The sequence below is a fragment of the Artemia sp. Qi Xiang Cuo genome, chromosome 8 (genome assembly GCF_049724085.1).
Source record: "Artemia sp. Qi Xiang Cuo chromosome 8, ASM4972408v1, whole genome shotgun sequence".
NCBI classification, from domain to species: Eukaryota; Metazoa; Arthropoda; class Branchiopoda; order Anostraca; family Artemiidae; genus Artemia; species Artemia sp. Qi Xiang Cuo.
In genome coordinates this window covers 50,564,240-50,587,104 of record NC_142801.1, presented here as the reverse complement: position 1 = coordinate 50,587,104, position 22,865 = coordinate 50,564,240, and the positions used below count along the sequence as shown (strand labels likewise).

Here is a 22,865-nt window from a genome sequence, read left to right as displayed (position 1 = left end):
TTTTTTTTGCATTTTAGCCAGTTTTAGTGCAACCACATGATCTGTCGACTCGGAAGTCCAAATTCGGCCTTTTGTGGGCCTGTGATAGAGATTCTTTTTGAAATAAATACCTTATCTTATTTAAAACCCTCTTGATTTTTCTGTTTCAAAACCAAACATTAGAACATCAAAAAGGCAGAGTAGTTTTGAGCACAACAATGCTAATCAGAACAGAATACCCTATCTCCACTAACCTAGAAATCTTTGTTTCAGTTGTTTTTTTTTTTTTTTTCATAATTTACTTTTTTTTTCCAGGGACCTATAAAGCATTTTTCAACAAAGCAAAAAGACAATTCTCTGCTCGCAGGAATACGTTTTCTTGATGAAGAAAGAAAAATCTTCGCTCGAACTATGTACGGCTCTATTAAAACAAAAATATTTCAACTCTGATTTATAAACAAATTTGGCTTACATTCGTACATTATACAAAAAAGTCAATAGTACAGAACATATAAACATATGTACAAAAACAGGCACTAAAACATAAAAATTGGCACTAAGTTTTCTTTCTTTCTTTCTTCAAAGGCAATCACAAGGCGTAAATTTGCAGTATAACCCGCTTCTTACTTTACATTTTAAAATTAATGTTTTACATTAAAGTTACTTCGCGCCCGCTGAAAGCTGGAATGCTGGGATTATATATATTAATTTATATATAAGATTAAATTATATATTAATTTAATACAATATAATTAATTATATTAATTAAATATATTAATCAAAGAAGGATCGAACCCTTCTAAACCTTGAATCAGGCGAAGTGTGGCTTAAACAATTGCTATTGTTCAAACAACCATTTTAGTGATTTTAGAAGAAAATACGTAAAATATGTTTGGATTAATGGGGGGCCACAGGGAAGGGAAGGAACAGGCAAGGCGTCCCTCATACCTACTTGAGGGATAAAGCATCTAAAAAAGAACATTTTTTTTAATCTTTTAAGAATATGGCACTTCTTGAAAAGGACCTCTTTAAAACCCCCGGCACTCCTCCCTCGAAAATATTTTTTGTAGACATCCTCCAATAAAAATTTCTTCATGCCTCGGTATATCAGCTATGAAATCTCTTGAATTCGAATTTTTTGTGATATTTTGAGAAAAAATAGTACTTCTTCAGAGAAAAAAAAAATCCTAACATTTTCTTGCCCTGAAACAACATTTGCAGTCAGTCCCTCACCAGAAATATTTTCGTGGGCACTGACTCATTATTATTTTTTTAAAATAATCTGCGAACTTCATTAACTATGTTACCTCGGACCTTTTGATCATATAATGTTATCGATAGCAGTTGAATTACATAACTTACAAGGAAAACGAATTTAAGAAACTCCAAAACAGATTTTGAATAACCCAATGATTAGAAGAACGATTAAAGTATATAATAGCACTAATCTTGGCACACAACAGCACTACTGAGTGCAGAAGAAAAAAGAACACAAGAGAACAATACAAGTATGGAACCCTGCCATCTACGACGGTTCTAAAGTTTTCAAACTATGAAAACACTGAGACATCGGTAAAGAAAAAAGCAAGGAAAGCGCAACTTTCAAATAAATATTGTGAGTAATCATGATTCTAACTCTAGTTTTCCTCAGCGGGTTGGTAACCTTTTCCATAGATACGTTCAATCAAGTTGAATGCAAAGTGGCAAAAATAAAGACTCAACCTCAGAAAACTAGCCCTACTACAAAAGGGACAACATAGTTTTAGAGCAGCAAACGAAAATAATATTTTTAAGTCTTTTAAGCATTTTTAGAGCTAATATTTACAGTTTCGACTATGGTTCAAAGAATATAATCATATTCCGAGTGGATTACGAAAAAAGTGAGTCAAGTGGCAACGACAAAGCTTTTTTTTACAAGAGGAGTAGAATAAGAGTAGGAATAGTATCAAGAAAAAAAAATCTTCCCCTAGAAGACTAGGTGGTGGCATCAACTGGGGGGGGGGGAAGGGGAGGAAGCTATGCCCCTTCATATATTTATCTCTCAAGATTTAGCTAGATTTGGATTTTGAATTTTTTTTTTTCAGCCTTTTCATTGAAAAATGCATTATTTGTTTGGGTAATTCTATAAAAAAAACCATGAAAAATAACAAAACTGCTCCTCGTAGATTTTGGAAAAATTCATTTTGCCTTCCCCCCCTAATTTTCATTATTTGACGCCACTGGGACATGGAATTGAATATTTTCATAGTAAGCTTTAACTTTCTAGAAAAAAAATACACTTATACAAATATATCTGTTTCTAACATCAGATTATTATTTTTTCTAGCCCTACTAGCCTTCTTTTGTCAATTTTACCGCATTTTACAGGGACGGAGGAATTTTTTTTTATTCCTGCTTATGACAGAAAATTATCAAAGACTAGGATTGAAGGCTGAAATGGAAGAAATAAAAAAAAAGTATACACAATGTTTCAGAAAGCCTAAATCAACGGCTATAAAAGGAGATTCAATTTGAGATATTGAGTGATCCTTCGATAATTTTCTGCTTAAAATTGAAAAGTAAGGACTGACGTAAAAAAGTCAAACATTTTTATCTGGGAGGGGGGGGGGGGGGAGTGGAAGGGGTCAAAACATTTTTAGAAACAATATAACTCATATTTTTAATCACTGCTCGATATATCCGGGAATATTTGCAGGAATTTTGTTACGGAGAGGAGGTTCCCAAAAAACATTAAGGCTTATATTACAATTTATAATGTGTACAAGGTTAAAGGAGTATATTAAAGAAACCCGATATTTTAGGCATAGAATTTCCTTCTCCAGCACCTCTGTATACAATTGTGGGTAGGGTACACTTGTGGGGTTTTGGACACAATTGTATGTGACCTTTTCTGTAAAACATGGGATTTGAATTATACAAAAACGAAGAAACACTCACTTAAACTATTTATAGCTAGACATTTGGAAGAATAACAATTAAAACCAGTAACTACACATTTCATTCAGCTATTTAATAGAAAATAACTCTGTCTATCAACAAGTCAGTCAATATTTGACATTGCAATTACATTTCTTTGGTATTATGGTTCATAATTATTTTTTTCAGTAGTGCTGTTTGCATTTTTCTTATTCCTTTAGAAAGACTTAATACTAATGCTTTCTAATTGAAAATATAAAAATAAAAACACAATTTCACAACCCCAACCGCAAACTAAGAATTCACTTTCAAGAATGAGTACTTGGAAAAAAGGAAGGTAAGAAAGATAGAGAGTGAACAAAAGAGACTAAAGATTCATAAGAATAAATCCAAAATTAAAAATTTATATATATCACAAACATCAGTCATAAAACAGAAAATTATACAAAGCTTATATTAGACCGTACGCCATCGGAATACATCCCAAGATCACTTTTCATTTTGTTCAGTTGTAAGTGTGCATTTGGGCTCAGTAGCTTTTTCGTTCCAGTTGAACAGGACGGTACAGGTGTTTTCGAAGTTGGAGTAAATAACATTTCTTGATTTGATTGATTAAGAATACTGCAACTGAGTGGCCTCTGAGGAGGTTTAAGCTTTTGAGAGGCATAGTTTGGGTGGTTTGGTTTGGGTGGCAGAGGAGGGGGGTTGTAAAAGAAGGTATGAATTGAACTTTTGGGTGTGTGTCTATGTGCTGCTGCAAGTGGGTCATCTAGGTACAAGTCATGTAAAGGCGTCGGAGGAGGGTAGTTAGGTGTGTCTACTTTTAAAGGGGTGGCAATTGGTCGGGGTGGAGTGGGAAGTGGAACTTGTTCTGCTCGTCCTCGTAAACTTTGAGTAACATCTAAATCTAAGTCCAGATCATGATATGATGAAGCATTTTTAACACCAGTTCTAGCTGGTGATTTGTACCGCTTTTCAAGAGGTTTAAACACTTCTGGTGCTCTACTCGGGCCCACCTTAAAACTTTCGTCTTGTGACTTTATGTTCTTATCCAACACTTTCTTATACTGCAGAAGCATAGATTGCACCTTATTACCAATATTTTCTTTACTATTGCTCAAACTTATTTTATCACTACCCTTTCTTGGAGTTAAATTATCAGAACTTTGGGCTTTTCTCTGTCGCGCCTCTTGCTTAGGAGAAAAAAATTTCATAACACCAGCGCTTCCACCAAAATATCGCTCAGCTTCGCTATGATTAGGTAAAAGGCCATCAGTAGAGAAACTTCGATCAATTCCTTGGGATGTAAACTCTTGGAAGTCGCTTGTATCGTGGAGGGGTTGGACTGAGGGAACAGCAAGAGCAGACGATAAGCGTGGCGCTGAAATCACTTCGCGCCGAGATCCAAAGATTGGTTCACTTGCACGTCCATCCAACGGAAATTCGTTAGACTAAAAAAAATTATATAATAAAAAAAAAAAGAAAAAAAAAAAAAAAAATCGAACTTTCTCTAGGAGTTAAAAATTTAGTGCTCAAGCATTTTTAAGTATGTCGTAGACAATATTACACAGACGGCTCATGAGCAAGCATAAAAAAAAATGATTTCATTCTGGAACAGAAAGTCTACCTTTTTCAATTTCTAAGAACAAATGTTCACATAGCATCCATTTTTTTCTGCATATACAGCAAATAAGCCATTCCCTTTGTTTGTTTTTTTCACAAGCTAGAAACCCCCAACAACACGCCATATCCTAACCTGTCTATCAATAGTAAAAAATTTCTCGTTTCATGAAAAAATTTGGTTTTATATAGTTAAAAAATATTCCCGGGAATTGTATAAACCACGTTCTAGAATATTACATATAGACAGCCTGTCCCATATATAAATAGAGCTATAGTCATGATGAATTGGATGTGACATATGAGCATTTCTTAAGACCCGTGATTCCCAGCATGGGGTGCAGCCCCCCCCCCCGCGGGGCATAGCAACATTTTGGTAAGTCATGGGGAGGGCCTGCACCCTTTGGCTGACTATACTTTAGAGCCTTAATTTTGAAAAAAAAAACATTTAGCCTAGGTGGGGTATGGCCCGAAACTGGTAAGGAACCACTGCTTTACGCTCAGACCTTAGATCCTCCTGCGCCGCAAGGGCCACCTAGGGCATCAGTTAATATTCGCCAACCGGGTCTGAGATGAGCCGCTGCGTATACATCTTCCCAATCTGGTTGGAGAGAAGCTAAAAAATTATCACGGCAAAAGGAAAAAGGAGAAAAAATATGTCATGAGAGGGCTGAGAGCCCATAGGTAAAAGCCGAATAATCCAGACTTTTGACTAGTCTTTTATATATACAACTAACCAAAGGTCGACTTCGGTGGCACTTTGTCTAGCAAAAAGACTCTCGGCCTTTCTTCCGACTCCCTTCAGATTTTAGGCAATTTTATATTTTATAGAGACACTTCACAAGAACTTTACACTTCAAATGAACTTCTGAGATGTGGTCCGTGACCCTTCTGGTTTTTTGATGCAAGCAAAAACAGGGCTAATATTACGGGGACAATGTTCTGATCCGTGGGGAATCTTGACGTAAACATTTTACTGGACGACGATGAAAGGGGCTGGGCAGGTATTTAAAAACTTCCTGTTCGATTTTCCCCGTTAAGCAGAATTACGAAGTTGTTGAAACTATTCCCGTTCCTTAGTTAATTCTTACCCTCGAAGAAAATAATGATTTCTCATACAATACAATGTCTACGCTATTACGCATATTATGATATAATGAACGTGGTTCAGGACTTTAAATGACATGCGAGCTTACTTTAAACGTAATAGAACATTCAAAATTCAGAAAATGTACAAGATCATGATAAATTTAGACAATAGTGGCATCTTTTCTATTGAGGTAGCATTAACTAGTAATATTATAAGAAAATCAGTCTCGCCAAAACTTAGGATAATATGATAATCTTTGTCTCGAGATTCAAACCTCAGGAAATCAAAAATATTTCCAGATTAAGAGGTTAATTCCGATTGTGAAACCGCTTAATCAGTCATGTAATAAATGGAATAAAAAACATCAGACAGACTCACCGTTTTCTTTCTCAGAAAATCCGGCAGCTCTGAGTTAATCTCAGTTCCACGTTGATCTTCTAGTCTTGATCTTTGAGCCCTCTTTAAGCCTTCATACAGAGCAGTTTCATGGTCTCGGCCTTGTTTCTTTTGAGGGGGGCGAATGCCAGGCGGAGGCATCAAATCCTTTAAACTTTGTTGTGAATGCGATTTCAAAACACCGTCAAGATGAGGAATAAAGGCAAGACGTCTTTCATTTGGTCGGCAGCCCTATTGATAAAATAAAAAATTATCTATGAACGGCCAAAACTAGGGCAAAGACTTAGTCTCCTGAAAAATATTTGCCTTTTGCTTTCTTTTTTTGCACAATTAAACTATTATACATACTATTGGGAAGCCTCCATATCCATTCCAGTGTAGCTGTTCTGTGTCTTAGAAATTCCAAGTAAAATTATGTGTGATTTGTATTGTAAACTTTTCTGTCCAATTCTGAACATATACAGTTTATAATTTAATACAGGGAGGTGAAATGCTAGTGTCAAATGCTAAAAAATTAAAGTGCTTTCTTTTAGCCCCAAAATTGTCCTAATTATGAAGTTAAAAATTTTCTTTTAACATTTCTAAGGGAAACCTTGGCGAGAATAATGATCCTCAACTGAACCCCCTTCCCCATTTGCAAATAAAGTTTGACATCAAAATTATACAATCTGGAATAAATTTTCAACAAGTTCTAGCGAGGCTATATGAAGATGAAGTTACTAAATTGCATTTGTAGTCGGGTATTTTAGACCAATATTAAAGCTCATTAATTCTGACACTAGAATACTCGGAGGAAGAAATTTTATGTCTACAAGAGGCCTAAGCAAAGCCTACTTGGTCGTATCCCGATGGCCCCACTCAAAACCGAATCAGCCAAAAGCGTCTATGATTATCAAGAAGACTTGGAGGCTTTAGCTTTTAAATAACTCTGTAGTTATTTATCGTTAGGTCTCTATGAACAAACGATTCGAGAGTACGAACGACTCTTCCCTGAAAAGCGAGTTACAATTAGGGCACAGAATAAACCATGAGTTACTCCGACAATTAAAACAGGAATAGCAGAGCGAGACATGCTTTATGAGACAAAGCCACACTCGGACGAATATAAACGGAAGAGAAACATAGTAGTTAGACTACTAAAGCAAGCTAGACGTCTGTATGGACACCAAATTTTTGCTAAGCTGTCAGCCAGTGACCCAAGTAAGTTCCACACAACTGTATGGAAACTAATGGGACAACAGAAGTCTAAATCCATCCTGAGGGACGAACAAGGAGAGAATATAACCACAGAAGCAATTAATGCACACTTTTCAAATATTTTCCGCCAACAGCCTCCCCTCAAGACTTTGCCACATAATGGTCCAATCGAAACCATCCCTATTATCACAGTTTCCCAGGTCCAAGAAAAACTTGAAAACCTAGACATTAGGAAAGCCTCGAATCCTGGTCAAATTTCTATAAGGCTGATACATGAATGCTCCCCTTTACTGGCAACACCACTGGCTATGGTGTATAACCAGTGCCTACTGGAAGGCATTTTCCCAGATAAGTTTAAAAAGGCATTTATCAAACCAATTCCAAAGAAAACATCACCAACCTCACTATCCAATCTCAGGCCAATTTCAAAGAGGCCCATCATTTCAAAAGCCTTCGAAGGTTTTATTTTACAGTGGCTACGAGCAGAAGTAGAACACAAAATCGATCCACAACTCACTATCTGGTCAGATTACTTCATGATCTACTAGACGCCTAGAAAATCCTGAGGCTCTTGCTGAAATAATCATTTCTAATTTCGTGAAAGCTTTCGATTTGCTTGATCATGAGACTGTAATCAACGAAGCCCATGCCCTGGAAGTCTCGCAGTTTCTCTTATGTACCATTGCAAGTTTCCTTTCTTGTCGTCAGCAGTGCGTAGAAGTCGAAAACGGGGAAACATCCAACTTCCAAGACATCACGTGTGGAGCGGCCCAAGAAAGCAAGTTAGGTCCAATCCTATTTGTTTTAGTCATCAACCGACTGATGAGGCAACACAAACAGAGGTATAAATTTGCAGATGATCTTTCGCTAAGCCTGCTGCACTTCTTGTCACAAACACCCAATCAGCTCATACGCCTAATTGCAGAGCTTCAACAATACGCTGATCAAGTGAAGCTCCAGATAAGCCTCAAGAAAAGCTGTGTAACCAGGGCACTTCGTATCAAAGGAGTTGTCGTGGAAACTTCAAAAAGGGCTTATTCGATTGAAAATTGGAGTGGCTAGTGCCCTTTTTATTAGCCAAAAGTGACTGGAGGGCAACTAGCCCCCCCCCCCCCGCCCATCATTCCCCCAAATACATCCGATCAAAATTTTGAGACAACCATTTTGTTCAGCATAGTTGATTTCCAGATAGAAAATATGTTTTTGAGGAGGTCGCTCCCCCACAAGCCTTAGGGAAAGGGTTTTAAGTTATGCCCTGGGGGCATATAAGAACGATGTTGGCACAATGTATTATTTATTATTTTTTTCCTTTAGACCAGGGCACTTTGTATCGAAGAAGTTGTCATAAAAACTTCGAAAAGGGCTAAGTCTGTTGGGAATCTGGGCAACTTGTCGGACATTTAATAGTCGAAAGTGATAGGAAGACAACTAACAACCATTTCATGCCTGAAATTTTTGGAAACACATCCAATCAAAAATTTTGTGATAACCACTTAATTAAGTGTATTGGGATTCTAAATAAAATTGTATTTGTGAGGAGGACATTTCCCCACACCGCCCCACAGCATGCCTTATTGCCATTCTTAAATACATAATTTCCAGAACTTTAAACTGCGTTGAAGAAAATGGCTATCTCTAAACTTTGACTGAATGTTTTTGGGGAAATGGTGGGCGTGAGGAGGGGTTAATTACTCTCCACTCATTTTCGACTATTAAAAAGAGCAATTTCATTAGCCCTTTTTGAAACTTCTACAACAACTTTCTATATAAACCTTATATGCCCCAAGGGCATAACTTACAACCCTTGCACTGAGGGCTCTGAGGGGGTTATCATCATAAAAGAACTAATTTCCAGAAATTTCAACAACATTGAATAAAATGAATATCTCAAAATTTTGATTGGATGTATTTGGGAAAATGGTGGGCGTGAGAGGGGCGTTAGTCACTCACTAATCACTTTCAACTATTAAAAAAGCCACTAACTCTTTCAATTTTCTATTGAATGAACCATTTTTAAGTTTTTACGACAACGATTTCTATAAAAACCTTATATTCCCCCAGGGCATAACTTAAAACCCTTGCCCTGAGGGTTGTTGGGGGGGGGGGAGGATGGTTTGTCATCCTTAAAGACCTAATTTCCAAAATTTTCAACTACGTTGAATAAAATGGCTATCTAAAAATTTTGATTGGATGTGTTTGGGGAAAAGGTGGGCGTGAGAGGGGTTGGTTGCCCTTAAACCACGTTCGTCTATTTAAAAAGGTACTAGTCCTTGGAAATTCCAATCGAAAGACCCCTTTTTCAAGTTGCTACGACAAATATTTCAATAAAAACCGTATATACCCCCTAGACGTAAGTTACAACTTTTCTCCTGAAGACCATGGGGGGAGTGTCCTGCTCAAAGGTATAATTTCCTGAACTTTGAACTGCGTGGAACAAAATGGCCATCTCAAAATTTTATTGGATGTGTTTGGGGAAATGGTGGACGCGGAAGTGGTATTATTTGCCTTCCAATCACTTTCGACTTTTAAAAAGGACACTAGCCATTTCAATTTCCAATTGAGTGAGCTCTTTTTGAAGTTTCTACGACAACGCGTTTTATAAGAACCTTATATGCCCCAAGGGCATAACTTTCAACCCTTGCCCCGAGGGCTGTGTGTGTGTGTTTGTGGGGGGGGGGGGTGTCACCCCGATGCCTTCCCAAGGCCAGAAAAAATTTGCACTTTACTGAAAAAAAAAATACAAATGAAAGTGCATTGTCAGTTTAATATACATATACTGATATTTAGTAATCAAAATGTTAATATTATTTGATTTATTAAAGTTATAAAAGTAAAAACATTTATTTTTTTTTCAGTAAAGTGCAAATTTTGTTCTGACCTTGGGAAGGCATAGGGGTTTTGAGCCCAACTTATGTTAATTTCTGCTCGTTTTGAGTTTGACTCGGTTATTTATTGTAATTTCTGTTCGTTTTGGGTTTCATTTATTTATCGATGCTGATTTGTGGTAGTTTCACGCTTGGTAGATTATTTGATTTTTGCTCATTTTTTGTTTAATGGAGTTTTTCAATTTTCTTTGAAAAACTTATTTTGTGGAAAAAGTTTTTTTTAATTAATCACATTAAGTGACGATCTCTCGTTTGGACATCACGTCAGTCAGATCACAGCAAAAGCAGCTGGTTTTCTAAACTCCTTCGCAATTCTAAGAAGGTTTGTAAAGACAGAGCAACTCCTTCTTTCGTGCTATAAAAGTTACGTAATGCCCGTAATAATGTACAGCTGTCCTGTCTGGCACTCGTCGCTTACAGAGAAGCATAGAAACGAATTGGAAACAATTCAGAAGAGAACCTGCAAAATAATTCTTAACCCTTTCAGTCACCATGTTCTCACATGAGAACATCACAGCTTCGCTTGGTCTTCTTGGACCCTGTAGGTGGCAGCGATACTCGAGTATGCGCTCCATAATAATAAGTAATGCGAAAAGACACTGGCGAAGTTTCAAACCGATGATGCTAAATTCTGATTTTTAGCAGTATTTTGAAGTTGTTGCACATCCGTACTCGAAAGAATGGATCTACCAGGTATGTTTTCATGCATTTTTTTTTACCAGATTTACCATGAAAATACGCGAAAAAAGGGGTTCATTTGTCCTTTTCAGTTAGTTACCCCATCTATAAAAAAGTTTACCTCGCTAGTGCGTTGGATAGATGCCGCAGATTTTTTCGAAGTAGCGTGTTCTTGGGTAAGGACAGTGTGACTTGATACTAACTTTTCTAGTTCAATAGCAGCATATATGGTACAGTCAGAGGAACATACTTTTTGTAGTATTATTTGAAAACATCAGTGATAACTTTTTCCTGTCAAGTCGCTTTTCTGCAAAAGCGACTCACTATCTTCTTTTCCAGGTCCATCCAATGATCGACCACGTCGAGTTCGTCACGCTGACATACTGAATGTCTTGGACGCGATCGACTCAGACCTTTCAGAGTTATCGGACCTACCAAACTCAGATGACGAAGGTGAAGATTGGGCGTCAGTAAATCTATCGCAGCCACACGATACGGATGAAGATTCATTATCGGAAGTTGAGGATGATGAGCCGCTCCTCCCCCCGCCTCCGAAAAATCGAAAACGCAGACTCGTATGGAAGAATGCGATCTTCTCGAAAGTTATCAACAATGCCGACCCGGCGCCGCCGCCACTTGGTCCCGAGGAGCCTATAGACTACTTCAAAGAATATTTTGATAGTGAATTTTATGAGTTAGCCGCCGAGATGACCAATCTTTATTCTGTACAGAAAACCGGCTCAAGTTTGGGTACAACAGCCTCTGAAATAAGAAGGTTCATAGGTATTCATATAGCGATGAGTGCTTTTAAATTCCCAAGGTATCGCATGTACTGGGGTAGTCGGACTCGGATACCTCTAATAGCAGACGCCATGAACTTCAATAGGTTTTCGCGTCTCCGAAATTTGTTTCATCTGGTAGATATCCTCTCTAAAGACCCGGAGAACACCGATCGCGTATGGAAGGTTCGTCCGGTTATAGACCGGGTCCTGAAAAAGACAGAAAGCATCGTACCTTCTGAGTATGTATCAGTCGACGAGCAAATGGTGCCGTACACCGGTGCATTGGACATAAAACAGTATATCAGGGGAAGCCAACACCGTGGGGCATAAAAATCTTTATGCTTTGTAACAGTAACGGCATCATACTCACTTTTGATGTTTACCAGGGTAAGAAAACTATCCTGACGGAAGAGCAGAAGCAGTTCGGACTGGGACCTGGAATGGTACTAGCTCTTGCTGGTCGCGTCCAGCTTCGCCCGCATACGAAAATATTCTTTGACAACTTTTTTACGAGTATTCCGCTCCTTGAAGAGCTTGAACGGAAAAGTATGTATGGCACCGGCACGATCAGAGCGAATAGAGTTCTTGGCGCAAAGTTGGAATCTGATACGTCTCTGAAAAAGAAAGGAAGGGGGCGTTCCACGAGCTAGTGAGTGGAGAAGTATGTCTGATCAAGTGGATGGACTGTAGATCGGTGATAGTCGCTTCTAACATGATTGGAAGCGGCAACGTAAAAAACGTGATGACGTGGTGTAAGAAAACGAAGACAGAGGTACAAGTGACGCAGCCGGAAGCTATTGCGGCTTATAACCTGAGTATGGGTGGGGTTGATAAGCTTGACCAGATGGTATCCTACTATAGGACCCTCATTCGATCAAAAAAATGGACTTTGAGACTCGTATTCCATTTGATCGATCTTGCTGTAGTCAACAGTTGGCTTGAATATGTCGAGATTTGCAAGGCACAGAATATGAGACAAAAGAACATTGTCGATTCGTTCACCTTCCGACTCGACATAGCAGAGACTCTCATTATGTCTGAAGACACTCCTAGAAGAAGAGGCCGACCCAGATCTCTTCCTTCAAGCGAAGAGGAGGAGAGTGATGAAGAAGACTCGGTTGCCGAAAATCGTAGGAAACGAAAACTCAAATTTCGTAGGCCCTGCTCCGCCGTGAAGAAAGATTCCTTTGCTCATTGGCCAGAAAAATTTGCCGCCCAAAACAGGTGTAAAAATGCCCCCTGTATCATGAAGACTAGGTTCATGTGTACCAAGTGCAACGTCCCACTTTGCCTGGAAGAATCGCGAAACTGTTTCGCACAGTTTCACAAACCTAAAGAAACGTAAAAGGATCATTGTCAATTCAGTTTCTCGTTTTTTGTACTATATTTGAAGTCTCAGTTTTTCATTGGTTTTATACTGTATTTGAATAAATTTGGTCACACTGTCCTTGCTCAAGTACATGGTGGAAAAGAAAGAAGACGTTCAGAAAAAAATCTGAAAAAATTCCTGGTAAGTACTTATCCATCACATGGTTGACTTTCGCTACTCTCATAATTTTGACCTTCCAGGCTAAAATTCGTGACTGAAAGGGTTAAGACCAATTACAAAAACTACGAACAAAGCTTGAGCCAACAACCTTGGTTGAAAGGAGGCATGAAGTGCTCATGAAGTTTGGAGCTGACTTCCGGAAGTCCTCAACACACCGAGATATCTTGCCTCCGTTTACTTCAGAGACCCACGCACACAAAACAAGGTTGGCAACTCTGAAAGAGGGAAAAAAAACTGTTGGAATACCCACCTACACACTCGACGACAAGATTTTTAAACTCCTTCGTGCCCTACTACGTCAGCTGTTACAACAATAGTGCCCTAAAGTCGACGTGATTGTTCATCATTTGTGTTTTTTGGTGTTGTGTCTTTTTGTGCTTTTCTTTTTTTTGTGCTTAAATTGACGATACACATGTTATTGCAGTGTGATAAAGGGAACGAATAAAGCTTATTATTATTATTATGATTAGTACTCAGGACCATGACACACCAAAAAGACTCTTTGGCTGAAGTAATGTCATAGTTTTATCTTGCGAAAGTTGAGTTTCAAGGACTCAGAGCCATTTTAGAGACACCAGGGGACCGTTTTCAAGTTTAAGAACGCTTAAGGGACCTAAAGAGGACGTGCAGCAGGCATGTGCTCTTTTTTCTGTGTGGGGGAAGCAATGATAAAAACAAACTATTTGATAATTTGAATAAGAAGTATCCAGAAATTCAGAAAATTTAGGATTCGGGAGGGGGGGGGACGCCGCGCCAACAGAGGTCATAGTCGAAATAAAGTTTTGTTCATGTCTAAAGACATTGTTAACAAGGACATTGTCATTAAAGAGCTAATGCTTATACCTTTGTGTTTTTTTTACTTCGATAGTGCCAGAGTAAAGTGCCATATGACAGAAAAATTGCACTTTTGTTCCTGGTGTCGCTCCCTCAATATGAGAAAACTTAGAAAATTAGCCATAAGTACTGTCTGGAACATAAAGAAAACGTCTTTTTATATGTGATTGTAGTTGAATCTACATTAATCAAATCCATCATTTCCATTTAAACAAAGTTTCCTTCCTTCCTTTGAAACAAGGTCGATTCAATTTGTTCAGAGTTGGTAGAGTCACATAATACTAGTCACATAATACAAGTGTGCTTTTGCCAAAAGCAAGTGTCATGGACAGGTATTGAGAAACACATTTCGTAGTGCATTGGTGGAATTCCTATTGATGTAAAAGTATTAATTATAAAGGTTTTATAATCGAATCGAAACATTTCTGCCGCAAAAAGGCTTCCCGGGAAAGAAGGTAATCCTTCATATTATTTTTGTTGTTTGCTTTGTCTACAAAACGAAAACTAAACTGAAGCTTTTACGAAAGATATATAAAGAAATAGCATAAAAAATAAAGCTTCTGAGGGATGGAGGCTCAATTACCTTATTCGATGCGCATTCAAAATCAATAAAACTGGGCTCCTCGGATTTTCCTTTTAACAGTTCTTCAAAAACCTTATTCGTTATTTCATCCAAAGCAGGACTTCTTCTTGTCATCTTGAGAGTCCCACCTAGATCACTCACTAGAAGAAGTAATAGAATATATTTCCTCGGTAGCATACTACTAAAAGTTACAAGATTAGACAGTCAATATTGGAAAATCAACAAATACAAGTTGACGAAATAGGCTTTCAAACTTAGAAGAATGGAAAGAAAAACAAGAAGAAGCATTTCAACGATAATATTAAATTTAGTTTCTATTAAGCATTGCAAAGGATTTATACGCAAAATCAAAGGATTTGTCTGATGCTTTATCCAAAAATAAGCTACGGCACTTTCGAAAGTCATCCCACGGGTCTGTATCCCCTTGTTAAGTTTGCAAGGTGGTATTTACTTCATAAGATTAGGGGAAAAAGGCATTGATTGAGAAAAAAAACATTCATCAGCTTCGAATAAAGAACTGATTGGAACAAGTGCGTGTACAGTTCATCAATTTAAGCCACATTGTCGAGCTTCATGCTTTTACTTTAGAATATTTCTCATTATTTCTTTGAATAGATGGAAAAATGAAATATACCATCGCAGCTAAAACCTTATTTCCCCTCTCCTCTAAAACGATGTAAGTATCACATAAGCCTTTGGTTCTGAGTACGAACAGTATATCCAATAACCCCTAAAATAATTGGTGCAATACATTAGTTGAATTGTATCTACTTGATCTGTATAGTTGGAAAGCAAAGACGAAACGTGTTTCAAATCTGGAGATCCCACAGTCTAAAAGAGGTTTCTTTTTTGGGGGGATGGGGAGGAGTGGTGGTGGAGATTTTGCTGTCTTTAGAAAGAACGAAATTCTTTTTGTTTTCTCAGTTTGATTTTTTTTTTTCTTTTAATAATGCTTTAAATGCGGTTTTTAAATGGCTTTTAGATAAAGATTTCTGAGGGATGTCAAATGTTAGTTTTAACCTTTAATCATGAAAAATGCAGACTAAGACTATATTAAAATAATTTATAGAAATTCTAATTAAACACCCAAAATAGCACTGCATAATAATTGGTAGAAATCTTTAATAGAAGAAAAATCTCTAGGAATAGAGAAAATTTCTACAACTAATGATAAATCGACAGAGTTGGTTATAGTGCTAAATGCAAGGGAATTTGTAATCATTCACTGGTGACCCGAAATATGCTACCTTTTACCATAGTGTTAGTGAAAAACTTAACTTTAATATATTTTCTTTTAATGTGTTCCGACTGAAAATAGTTACAATTTTTCATGAAAAACATTTCGTAAGATATCTGCTGGGTAGGCTTTTTCCGGCTTTTTTTTAGCATATACCCTGCCATGACATTTCAGCTGTCTAAAGAAACTGCCCAATCCCAAAAATTCCTACATAGATGTTGAACACAGATTCTACACAGACTAACATATGTTAATGAACAATAGATGCAGCTCTTTTGAGTTTTTTTGTATATTGGAACTGTGTGCAACAAGGATTTATCTTAAATTGATCAGTGTTATATAAATATAATCAACACACAAAGCCTACAGATTATGTCTTTATTTGTTTGTCATGCTAATTCCAAACGTGTAAACTCGTCAGTTTTAAATTTAGCAAATTTCTATAAAAGGAAATCTAAACCAAAACAAAATTTACAAAATTTTAGAAAAGGGGCGAAAATGTTCCCAAAAAGGGGTATAATCCTGATGAAAAATTACTGCTTGATGTTCAACCAGACTCCATATTTAATCTAAAGAACCATTCTAACGACGTGAAGATCAGAGCCAGGAAATTTCTTTTTCGCAGTTCAGATCTCCCTCCAATAAATATATTAAGGCAATTTCTTTCTGATTTTTTTTTGGGTTGGCGGAGGGGGGGGGGGCTGATGTCGGGTATAGTTTTTCTACGGAGCGTCCGTTTTTCAGAGATGCATACCAATCTTGAGGAATTGTTATGCACAAGTTAAGCCTTTTTAGCATAAAGAGTGCGGGTTGAAGAATAAAGAAGAGAGAAGTCAATAGAAGTTTTTTCAAAATAAAAGTAAAGAGCAAAATTAAAACTTAAAAGGGATAAAAGATTATCCAAAATACAAGAGGGAATGCTACTTCCTGATCCCCTGCTCTTTACGCCAAAGAGTCAACATACTATTGACACTGACAACAATAGTCCCCTCATTAAAGCATAAGTTAAAATTCAGCGGTAAATATTGAGAACTTGGAAGGGCAGTAGATTCTTCATATATAGGATAAATTGTTATTGGTTTGAAGTTTTAATGCTCCTCTCTACCTAACTTTGAAAAAAAAAATGCTTTTAAATAAATACTTGATAGTACTAGATACCGGAAAATTTATGTTTAAGTACATTCTCCTATTCTAGCGGGGAGGGGCTCTTTCTATATACCACTTTACGTTCATGTTTTAATTTTGTTTTTTCCAGCAAACGATCAGATTCTGAACTGTCTTGGTATTTCCTAGCAGCAACATTTTTAATTCAGAAGCTATCATATGAAACAAAACATACTTGCGTGCATTACCAATCAACGATTAAAAAAAAACAATTAGATTTTTAGATGGTCTCCAAACAGATAGGACAACAACAATTCTTTTCTCAAAAGAAAAGTTCAAAGCAAGAACGTGTCCTGAGCACAGCAGCTGTCGTAGTAACATCTGGGAAATAAAACAGCTAAATTCACTTCAGAAAAAAGCCTACCTTTGGTTAAATCCTTGGTTTGAACATAGATTCTCTGTCCATCTAAGCTAGCAACTGGAAGCTTCATATTCACCAGCTCTTTATTAGAAATCCTTGCAATAGTAACTAAGTCTAATTTCAACCCATATTTGTGAAGGACAGACTTTAAAAGATCTGATAGAATTCGTTCGGGCTTTGCTTTGATGCTGATATTTTTGCCACCAGGCAAATCAACGTGAACTAAGCTCCTTTGCTCAACTCGCACTTCTTTGCAACCCAATACTGATGAATCATATGTCACATCAACCATCTAAAAAAAGGTAAAAAAAAAAAATATTAAGTTCCCAAATTATGCACAAATGAGGGACATAAAATGATGGGGGGAGGGGTTAGCTATCTTTTGATTATAAAATAAAAAACTTGAAGAGCAAAGCCTTCTAAAAGGGAAATCTTAGACAGAAACTCAATATTTCCCTAGCGCAGAAGACTACCTTCCAAAGCGGTTTTCATTTTATCTGACATAGAATTCAAAAACAGTCTGAAGCCTCTCTGAATGCAAGAGGGTCTCTAGATTATAAGAGCTTAGCTTCCACTTCTAGCGATTTCTCCCTATTTTAGGAGAAAACCAGTTTTGGGGTAAAGTTAAAGTTGTTAGGGGTATTCAGGGAAAGTTTGATTTTATCAAACAAAGGCTGAAAAATTATCATAGGTTGCATATACTCGTCTTCTTCAAAAATCTTATGCTGCAGCACTGGTTCACGCTGTGAAGATGCTAAAATGGGGAAATGGAAGATGCAGCGGGGAAGTTTGAAAAAGCTAAAATGCTGAAAAAGCTAAAATGTGCGGACGGTTCAATTGAATTCAATTTTATTCGAGAAAAAACATAACACAAACATCAATAATAATAAAGATCCTAGAAGATAACTTGTTAAGGACCAAAAAAAGAAAAAAATTAAAGTAACACTGAAAAAAAAATAGACGAATAAAACATGGGTAATTAAAGCAAGTTGGTTAATAATGGAAATATTAAATTATATTATCCAGTTTTGTTATATTTTTATACAACTTGCAGAAACTTGTGGCTAGTTCATCACTAGAGGATATTTTGTTCCGTTGAATAATAAATTTGCAAATGGAAGATTGCTGAGCAGCACTAGAAATGTATTTAAGAATTTTGAAGGTTTTATTGGATGAACAGAGACAGTGGGCTACCGAACTACAGCTATTATAATAGTTTAGAAGTTGAGACGAAAGATTATTATGGAAAGCAGAGTAAGCTAGTGATAAATTTAGTTTTTGCATGATTTGATCAAGCGGAGCTATGTCAAAATCTGAATACAATTCATGGGTGGGATATAGACGGGGAAGCCAAAAAACGGCTTTAATGGCACGGTTTTGGGCAAATTTGTGTTTTTTAGTGAAGGACCGTTTTGTATTTCCCCAAACTGATCCGCAATAAGAAAGGTAAGGAAAAATAAAGGAATAACAGGGGGTAACTAGGATGTCAGGAGGAAGAAAATAATTCACACGCTTAATCATAGCTACTTGTCTCAAAATTATTGCTGTGATGTAAGAAATATGATTCGAGAATGATAAGCATGAGGCAATAAAAACCCCAAGAAAATTGACAACCTCCACTTATGGGAGGATGTCGGAGGAGAACCTGAGTTCGAGAGCAGTTTGAATTATGTCTTCGTTGTAGGAGGCTCTGATTAATTCTATTTGACCTTTTTTGCTATTATTGATCATGTTTTTCGTAAGGCGCCACGCCTGGACTCTGTTCAGAAGGACTTGGGCAGAGGTTATTGCCGATGGTAAATTGGAGCCAGTGATGAAGAAGTTGCTGTCATTAGCAAATAATACAGGATACACTACAGGGCCCAGGTCCATAACAAGATCATTGATATATAGGAGAAATAAAATAGGGCCAAGAACGGAGCCTTGCGGGACACCCCTCCGAACAGGTAAGGGCTGAGAGGATACTCCACCTTGGCTTACACTCTGTGCCCTTCCAGATAGATAACAATAATACCAAGAGAGGGGATCACCATGAATACCGTAACTATTTAATATACTATGATCGGCCGTATCAAAAACCTCAGAAAAATCCAAAAATAAGCCCAATACAGTTTTTTTAAGGTCTAGTTGTGTGTGTATGAACTGTGTGGCGTCAATTAGAGCATGAGAAATTGAAAATTCCAGCCGAAAGCGATATTGATGAGAAGAAATAAAAGAAACGGATTGCTGACTGTCAAACAGAAAGGGAGACAGACGTCTGAAGATGATTCTCTCGAGCACTTTGGATATAACAGGAAGAATTAAGATTGGACAATAATTACCGATCTCAGTTGGATTTTAAGAACGCTCTTTTTAAGAACTGGAATAACAATGGCTGACTTTAGTAAATCAGGGAAAACTCCGTGGGTTAAAGATAGGTTGGCAATATGCTTGATGGGCTCGTAAACAAAAGGAGATATGGTCTTCAGGAGCTTATTACTTAACCAAGACATTCAGGTGTAAGACTATTAGGGAGAGAACCGATTATTTGAAGTACCTCATTGCTATCAGTTGGGCAGAAAAACATGGATCTGGGATTGAAGCAGGGGAATACAGCCTGTAAGGAGGAGCGGGAGTCAGTATGAGGAACATTAGAAAAATAATTATTAAAAGCGTCAGGTGCATGTAAAGGGTCAATTAATTTACCATTTGTGTCTTTAAGGCGAATAGTTATAGACTTTGATTTTCTATTTTTTGAGAGTATATCATTAATGGTGGACCAAATCTTTTTCAGGTTTCCTTTGCAATTGAGAATTTTTGTTCTTCGCTTCACGGATGAGTTTAGTGCATAAGTTTTTATAATTTTTATAATTTGATAGGCCAATATCATTACTGGTCTTACAGGCTAACTTATATAATTTGTTTTTACGGAGTGAGAAGAAAATGAGGCTATGTGACATACAAGGACATAGAGGGATATTTTTCCAGTTAAGCTTAGGAATTGGAAAAGTTGAATGGGTAATCTCACTTAGCCGTTTCGCAACACCATTTGTGGCAGAATTTACCTCTTGACAGTTTAAGACATCGGACCAGTCAGTGGTTCTTAGGCAATCGATAAAATAGGTTATATTTGCAGAGCTGTAGTTTCTAGTAGGTGTTGGGATATTAATTATAGAGCGTGAAGGTAGTGGTTGCGAAGGTAGTGACAAGTAAATAGGAAAATGGTCTGTCAGATCCGAAAATATTATATTTGAGGACAGGTCATTTCCCAGGGAAGTGGATACAAAAATGTTATCAATTAATGTTGAAGTTGATCTCACAGGATCGACTCTACTGGGGAAAAAAATTGTGGGTAGAAGACCACTCGCTGTTACCAATTCAAAAAAAAGTGTCAGATTCAATATTTTTACCAACATTGAGTAGGTTGCAATTAAAGTCTCCAAGAACTATTGCCTTTTTATGGGGTTGATTAATAAAATTAGAGAAATCATCGAATAAATTACAAAGACATGAGGTCTGAAGTGGAGGAGGTTTACAAATTAAGAAGAGTAAACAGGAGTTTTGGTCAATAACTATGATGGCCTTTATTGAATAAATACATCTGAGATTTATTTTTGTAGAAGAAACAGTCTCGCACTTTGGATAGCCCCGTAAAATTTACATTCAGATGGATGTACAGTGAGATACCCCCAGAACACTTTGTCAACCTTCTGGGCATATGGATTATTTGGTAACCAGGGAGTAAAAATCATTAGTGTCATCATTATCAGAAAGCCATGTCTCTGTTACTCCTATTACGTCAAAAGGACAGATACCATTGAATGAAATTAGATCTTTAAACTTGAGCCACTTATTCCGGATGCTTCTGATGTTGAAACAAAGAACATTAAGGGAATTATTATTTACAAGTTTTGGCTTCACATTGGTAGCAAAATCAAGAATATCAAGGTATTTACAACTAGCGTGTGTTAAGGTACCAGGGGGGCTGCTTATAGGGTTGACATGCTGATTACTTTCTATATCGGGATAATTAAAAGCAATGTTATTAAAAAGGGATAAATTAGTTAAAAACGAAAAGTCACACATTAAGTCGCCAGGCATTCTGATTGTGACTCAATCAGTCTATGTTGGCTTAAAACACTCTTAATTTGAATTTCTGCTTCGAAAACTATGGTCTCGCCGAAGAAGGTTTTTGCCAAATTCTTCAGAATAAACCATTTCAACTGATTGGGTAACTCTAATTGGGAGATGAGCATAGAGGTAACTGTAAAGCTGGCTAATTTAAAGTATATTGTCGATTCATCTTCCAAAGCATTTGAAGAAACTGTGTGAAATCTGTGGGGAGTAATTCCAGGTAGCTTTGTCGGTCTTGATGTCTTCCCTCGCGAAGGATTTTCCGAAATGGGGTTCTTTAGGGTTTTTTGGGGGGCACTTGGTATCAAGGGGTACCATGGATTAGTTTTATTTCGGATGAAATTATTCTGAAAATTTTCAACACTAGGGGAAGCATTGGAAACTGTTGGTGTCCTGGGGGCTGCTGGTTGCCTGGGGCCTGTTGGTGGCCTGGGGCCTTTTGGGGGACGGGGGACTATTGGTGTCCTTGGGACTTGCATTGCAACAAAAGGGATTGGAAGTTGTTGTTCTTTTGCTATTCTTAGTATCTCTGCCCTTTGTTTATATTTGGGACAGTTTCCTTTATCTAGGGACTGGTGTTTGCCCTTACAATTAGTACATATTGGGTCAAATTGACAGTTTGACTCATTATGGTCCTTGCCTAGGCAAATCTTACATATGTTGGAATCCTCTCTGCAGTGTTTATCTGAGGGCCCAAGCTTTAGACATTTAGTACACTGTAATGGCTTTACTTTGCAAGGCTTGAAAGATTTTTGTTGGCCACAGAGGAAAATTCTATCAATATTAAATTGACCTTGAAGCTCAAACAACCCAGTTTTAAAGTTTGTGGTTTCCGTTGTTTTGCGACCAAAGTCATGAAAACTAAAGTTTAGAATGCATTCACCTTTTTTGTTCATCAATACCTACTTCAGGTCTGAATATAAAAACTATTTGGAGCATTGTAGCGGATTAACTTTGTGTGTATTGGACCTGGGGACCACAAGTGAGATGTGGCAACAACGTCTTTAACACTTTTCAGCTCCATTAACCTCTTCACGGATGTGGGATCGTTCAAAAGGATATCTAGGGACCCTGATCTGTTTATATTCATATTAAAGTTGCGATGAATGGTCTTGAAAAGGGAAACTCGCAATTTTGGTAGATCACGGTTGTTAAACAAGCAATTATCAGAGTGGGGAACTAGTTGAACAATTACCGGGGAATCGGCTGGATTTCTTGAAGAGTTGTTCGTGGTATAGGTTTGATGTATTATAGCTGAATCTGGTGGACTTTTTGTTCTCTGTCTTCTACGCTTAGCCGAGTTTACTATCTTAAAGCCTTCTTCATCTTTTTCAGTATCAGTTGTTGAGGGCGATGGACATTGGGTGGTATCCATGTTTAGGGTATGAACACTCTTCAGAGAGGTCGCTGGTACAGACGCAGTTGTAGGGGGGGGGATTCTAGCAAGGGCCTTTGAAGATGGTTGAAATGGTGACTTACTC

General features: G+C 37.4%; 1 protein-coding gene across 4 annotated transcripts in view; it reads right to left on the bottom strand.

Moving 5' to 3' along the window:
- Positions 1–421: 421 nt before the first annotated feature.
- loco (regulator of G protein signaling family member locomotion defects) overlaps positions 422–22,865 on the bottom strand; it is a 176,909-nt gene continuing 154,465 nt past the window's right edge. For all 4 annotated transcript variants that reach the window (XM_089093541.1, XM_089093539.1, XM_089093540.1 and 1 more), the window contains 4 exons: positions 17,275–17,563; positions 14,510–14,649; positions 5,984–6,232; positions 422–4,346 (listed from right to left, as the gene is read on the bottom strand). In XM_089093541.1, the coding sequence (XP_088949667.1) occupies positions 3,336–4,346; positions 5,984–6,232; positions 14,510–14,649; positions 17,275–17,563 (1,689 nt within the window). In that variant the 3' untranslated portion in view covers positions 422–3,335. The remainder of the gene's footprint in view (positions 4,347–5,983; positions 6,233–14,509; positions 14,650–17,274; positions 17,564–22,865) is intronic.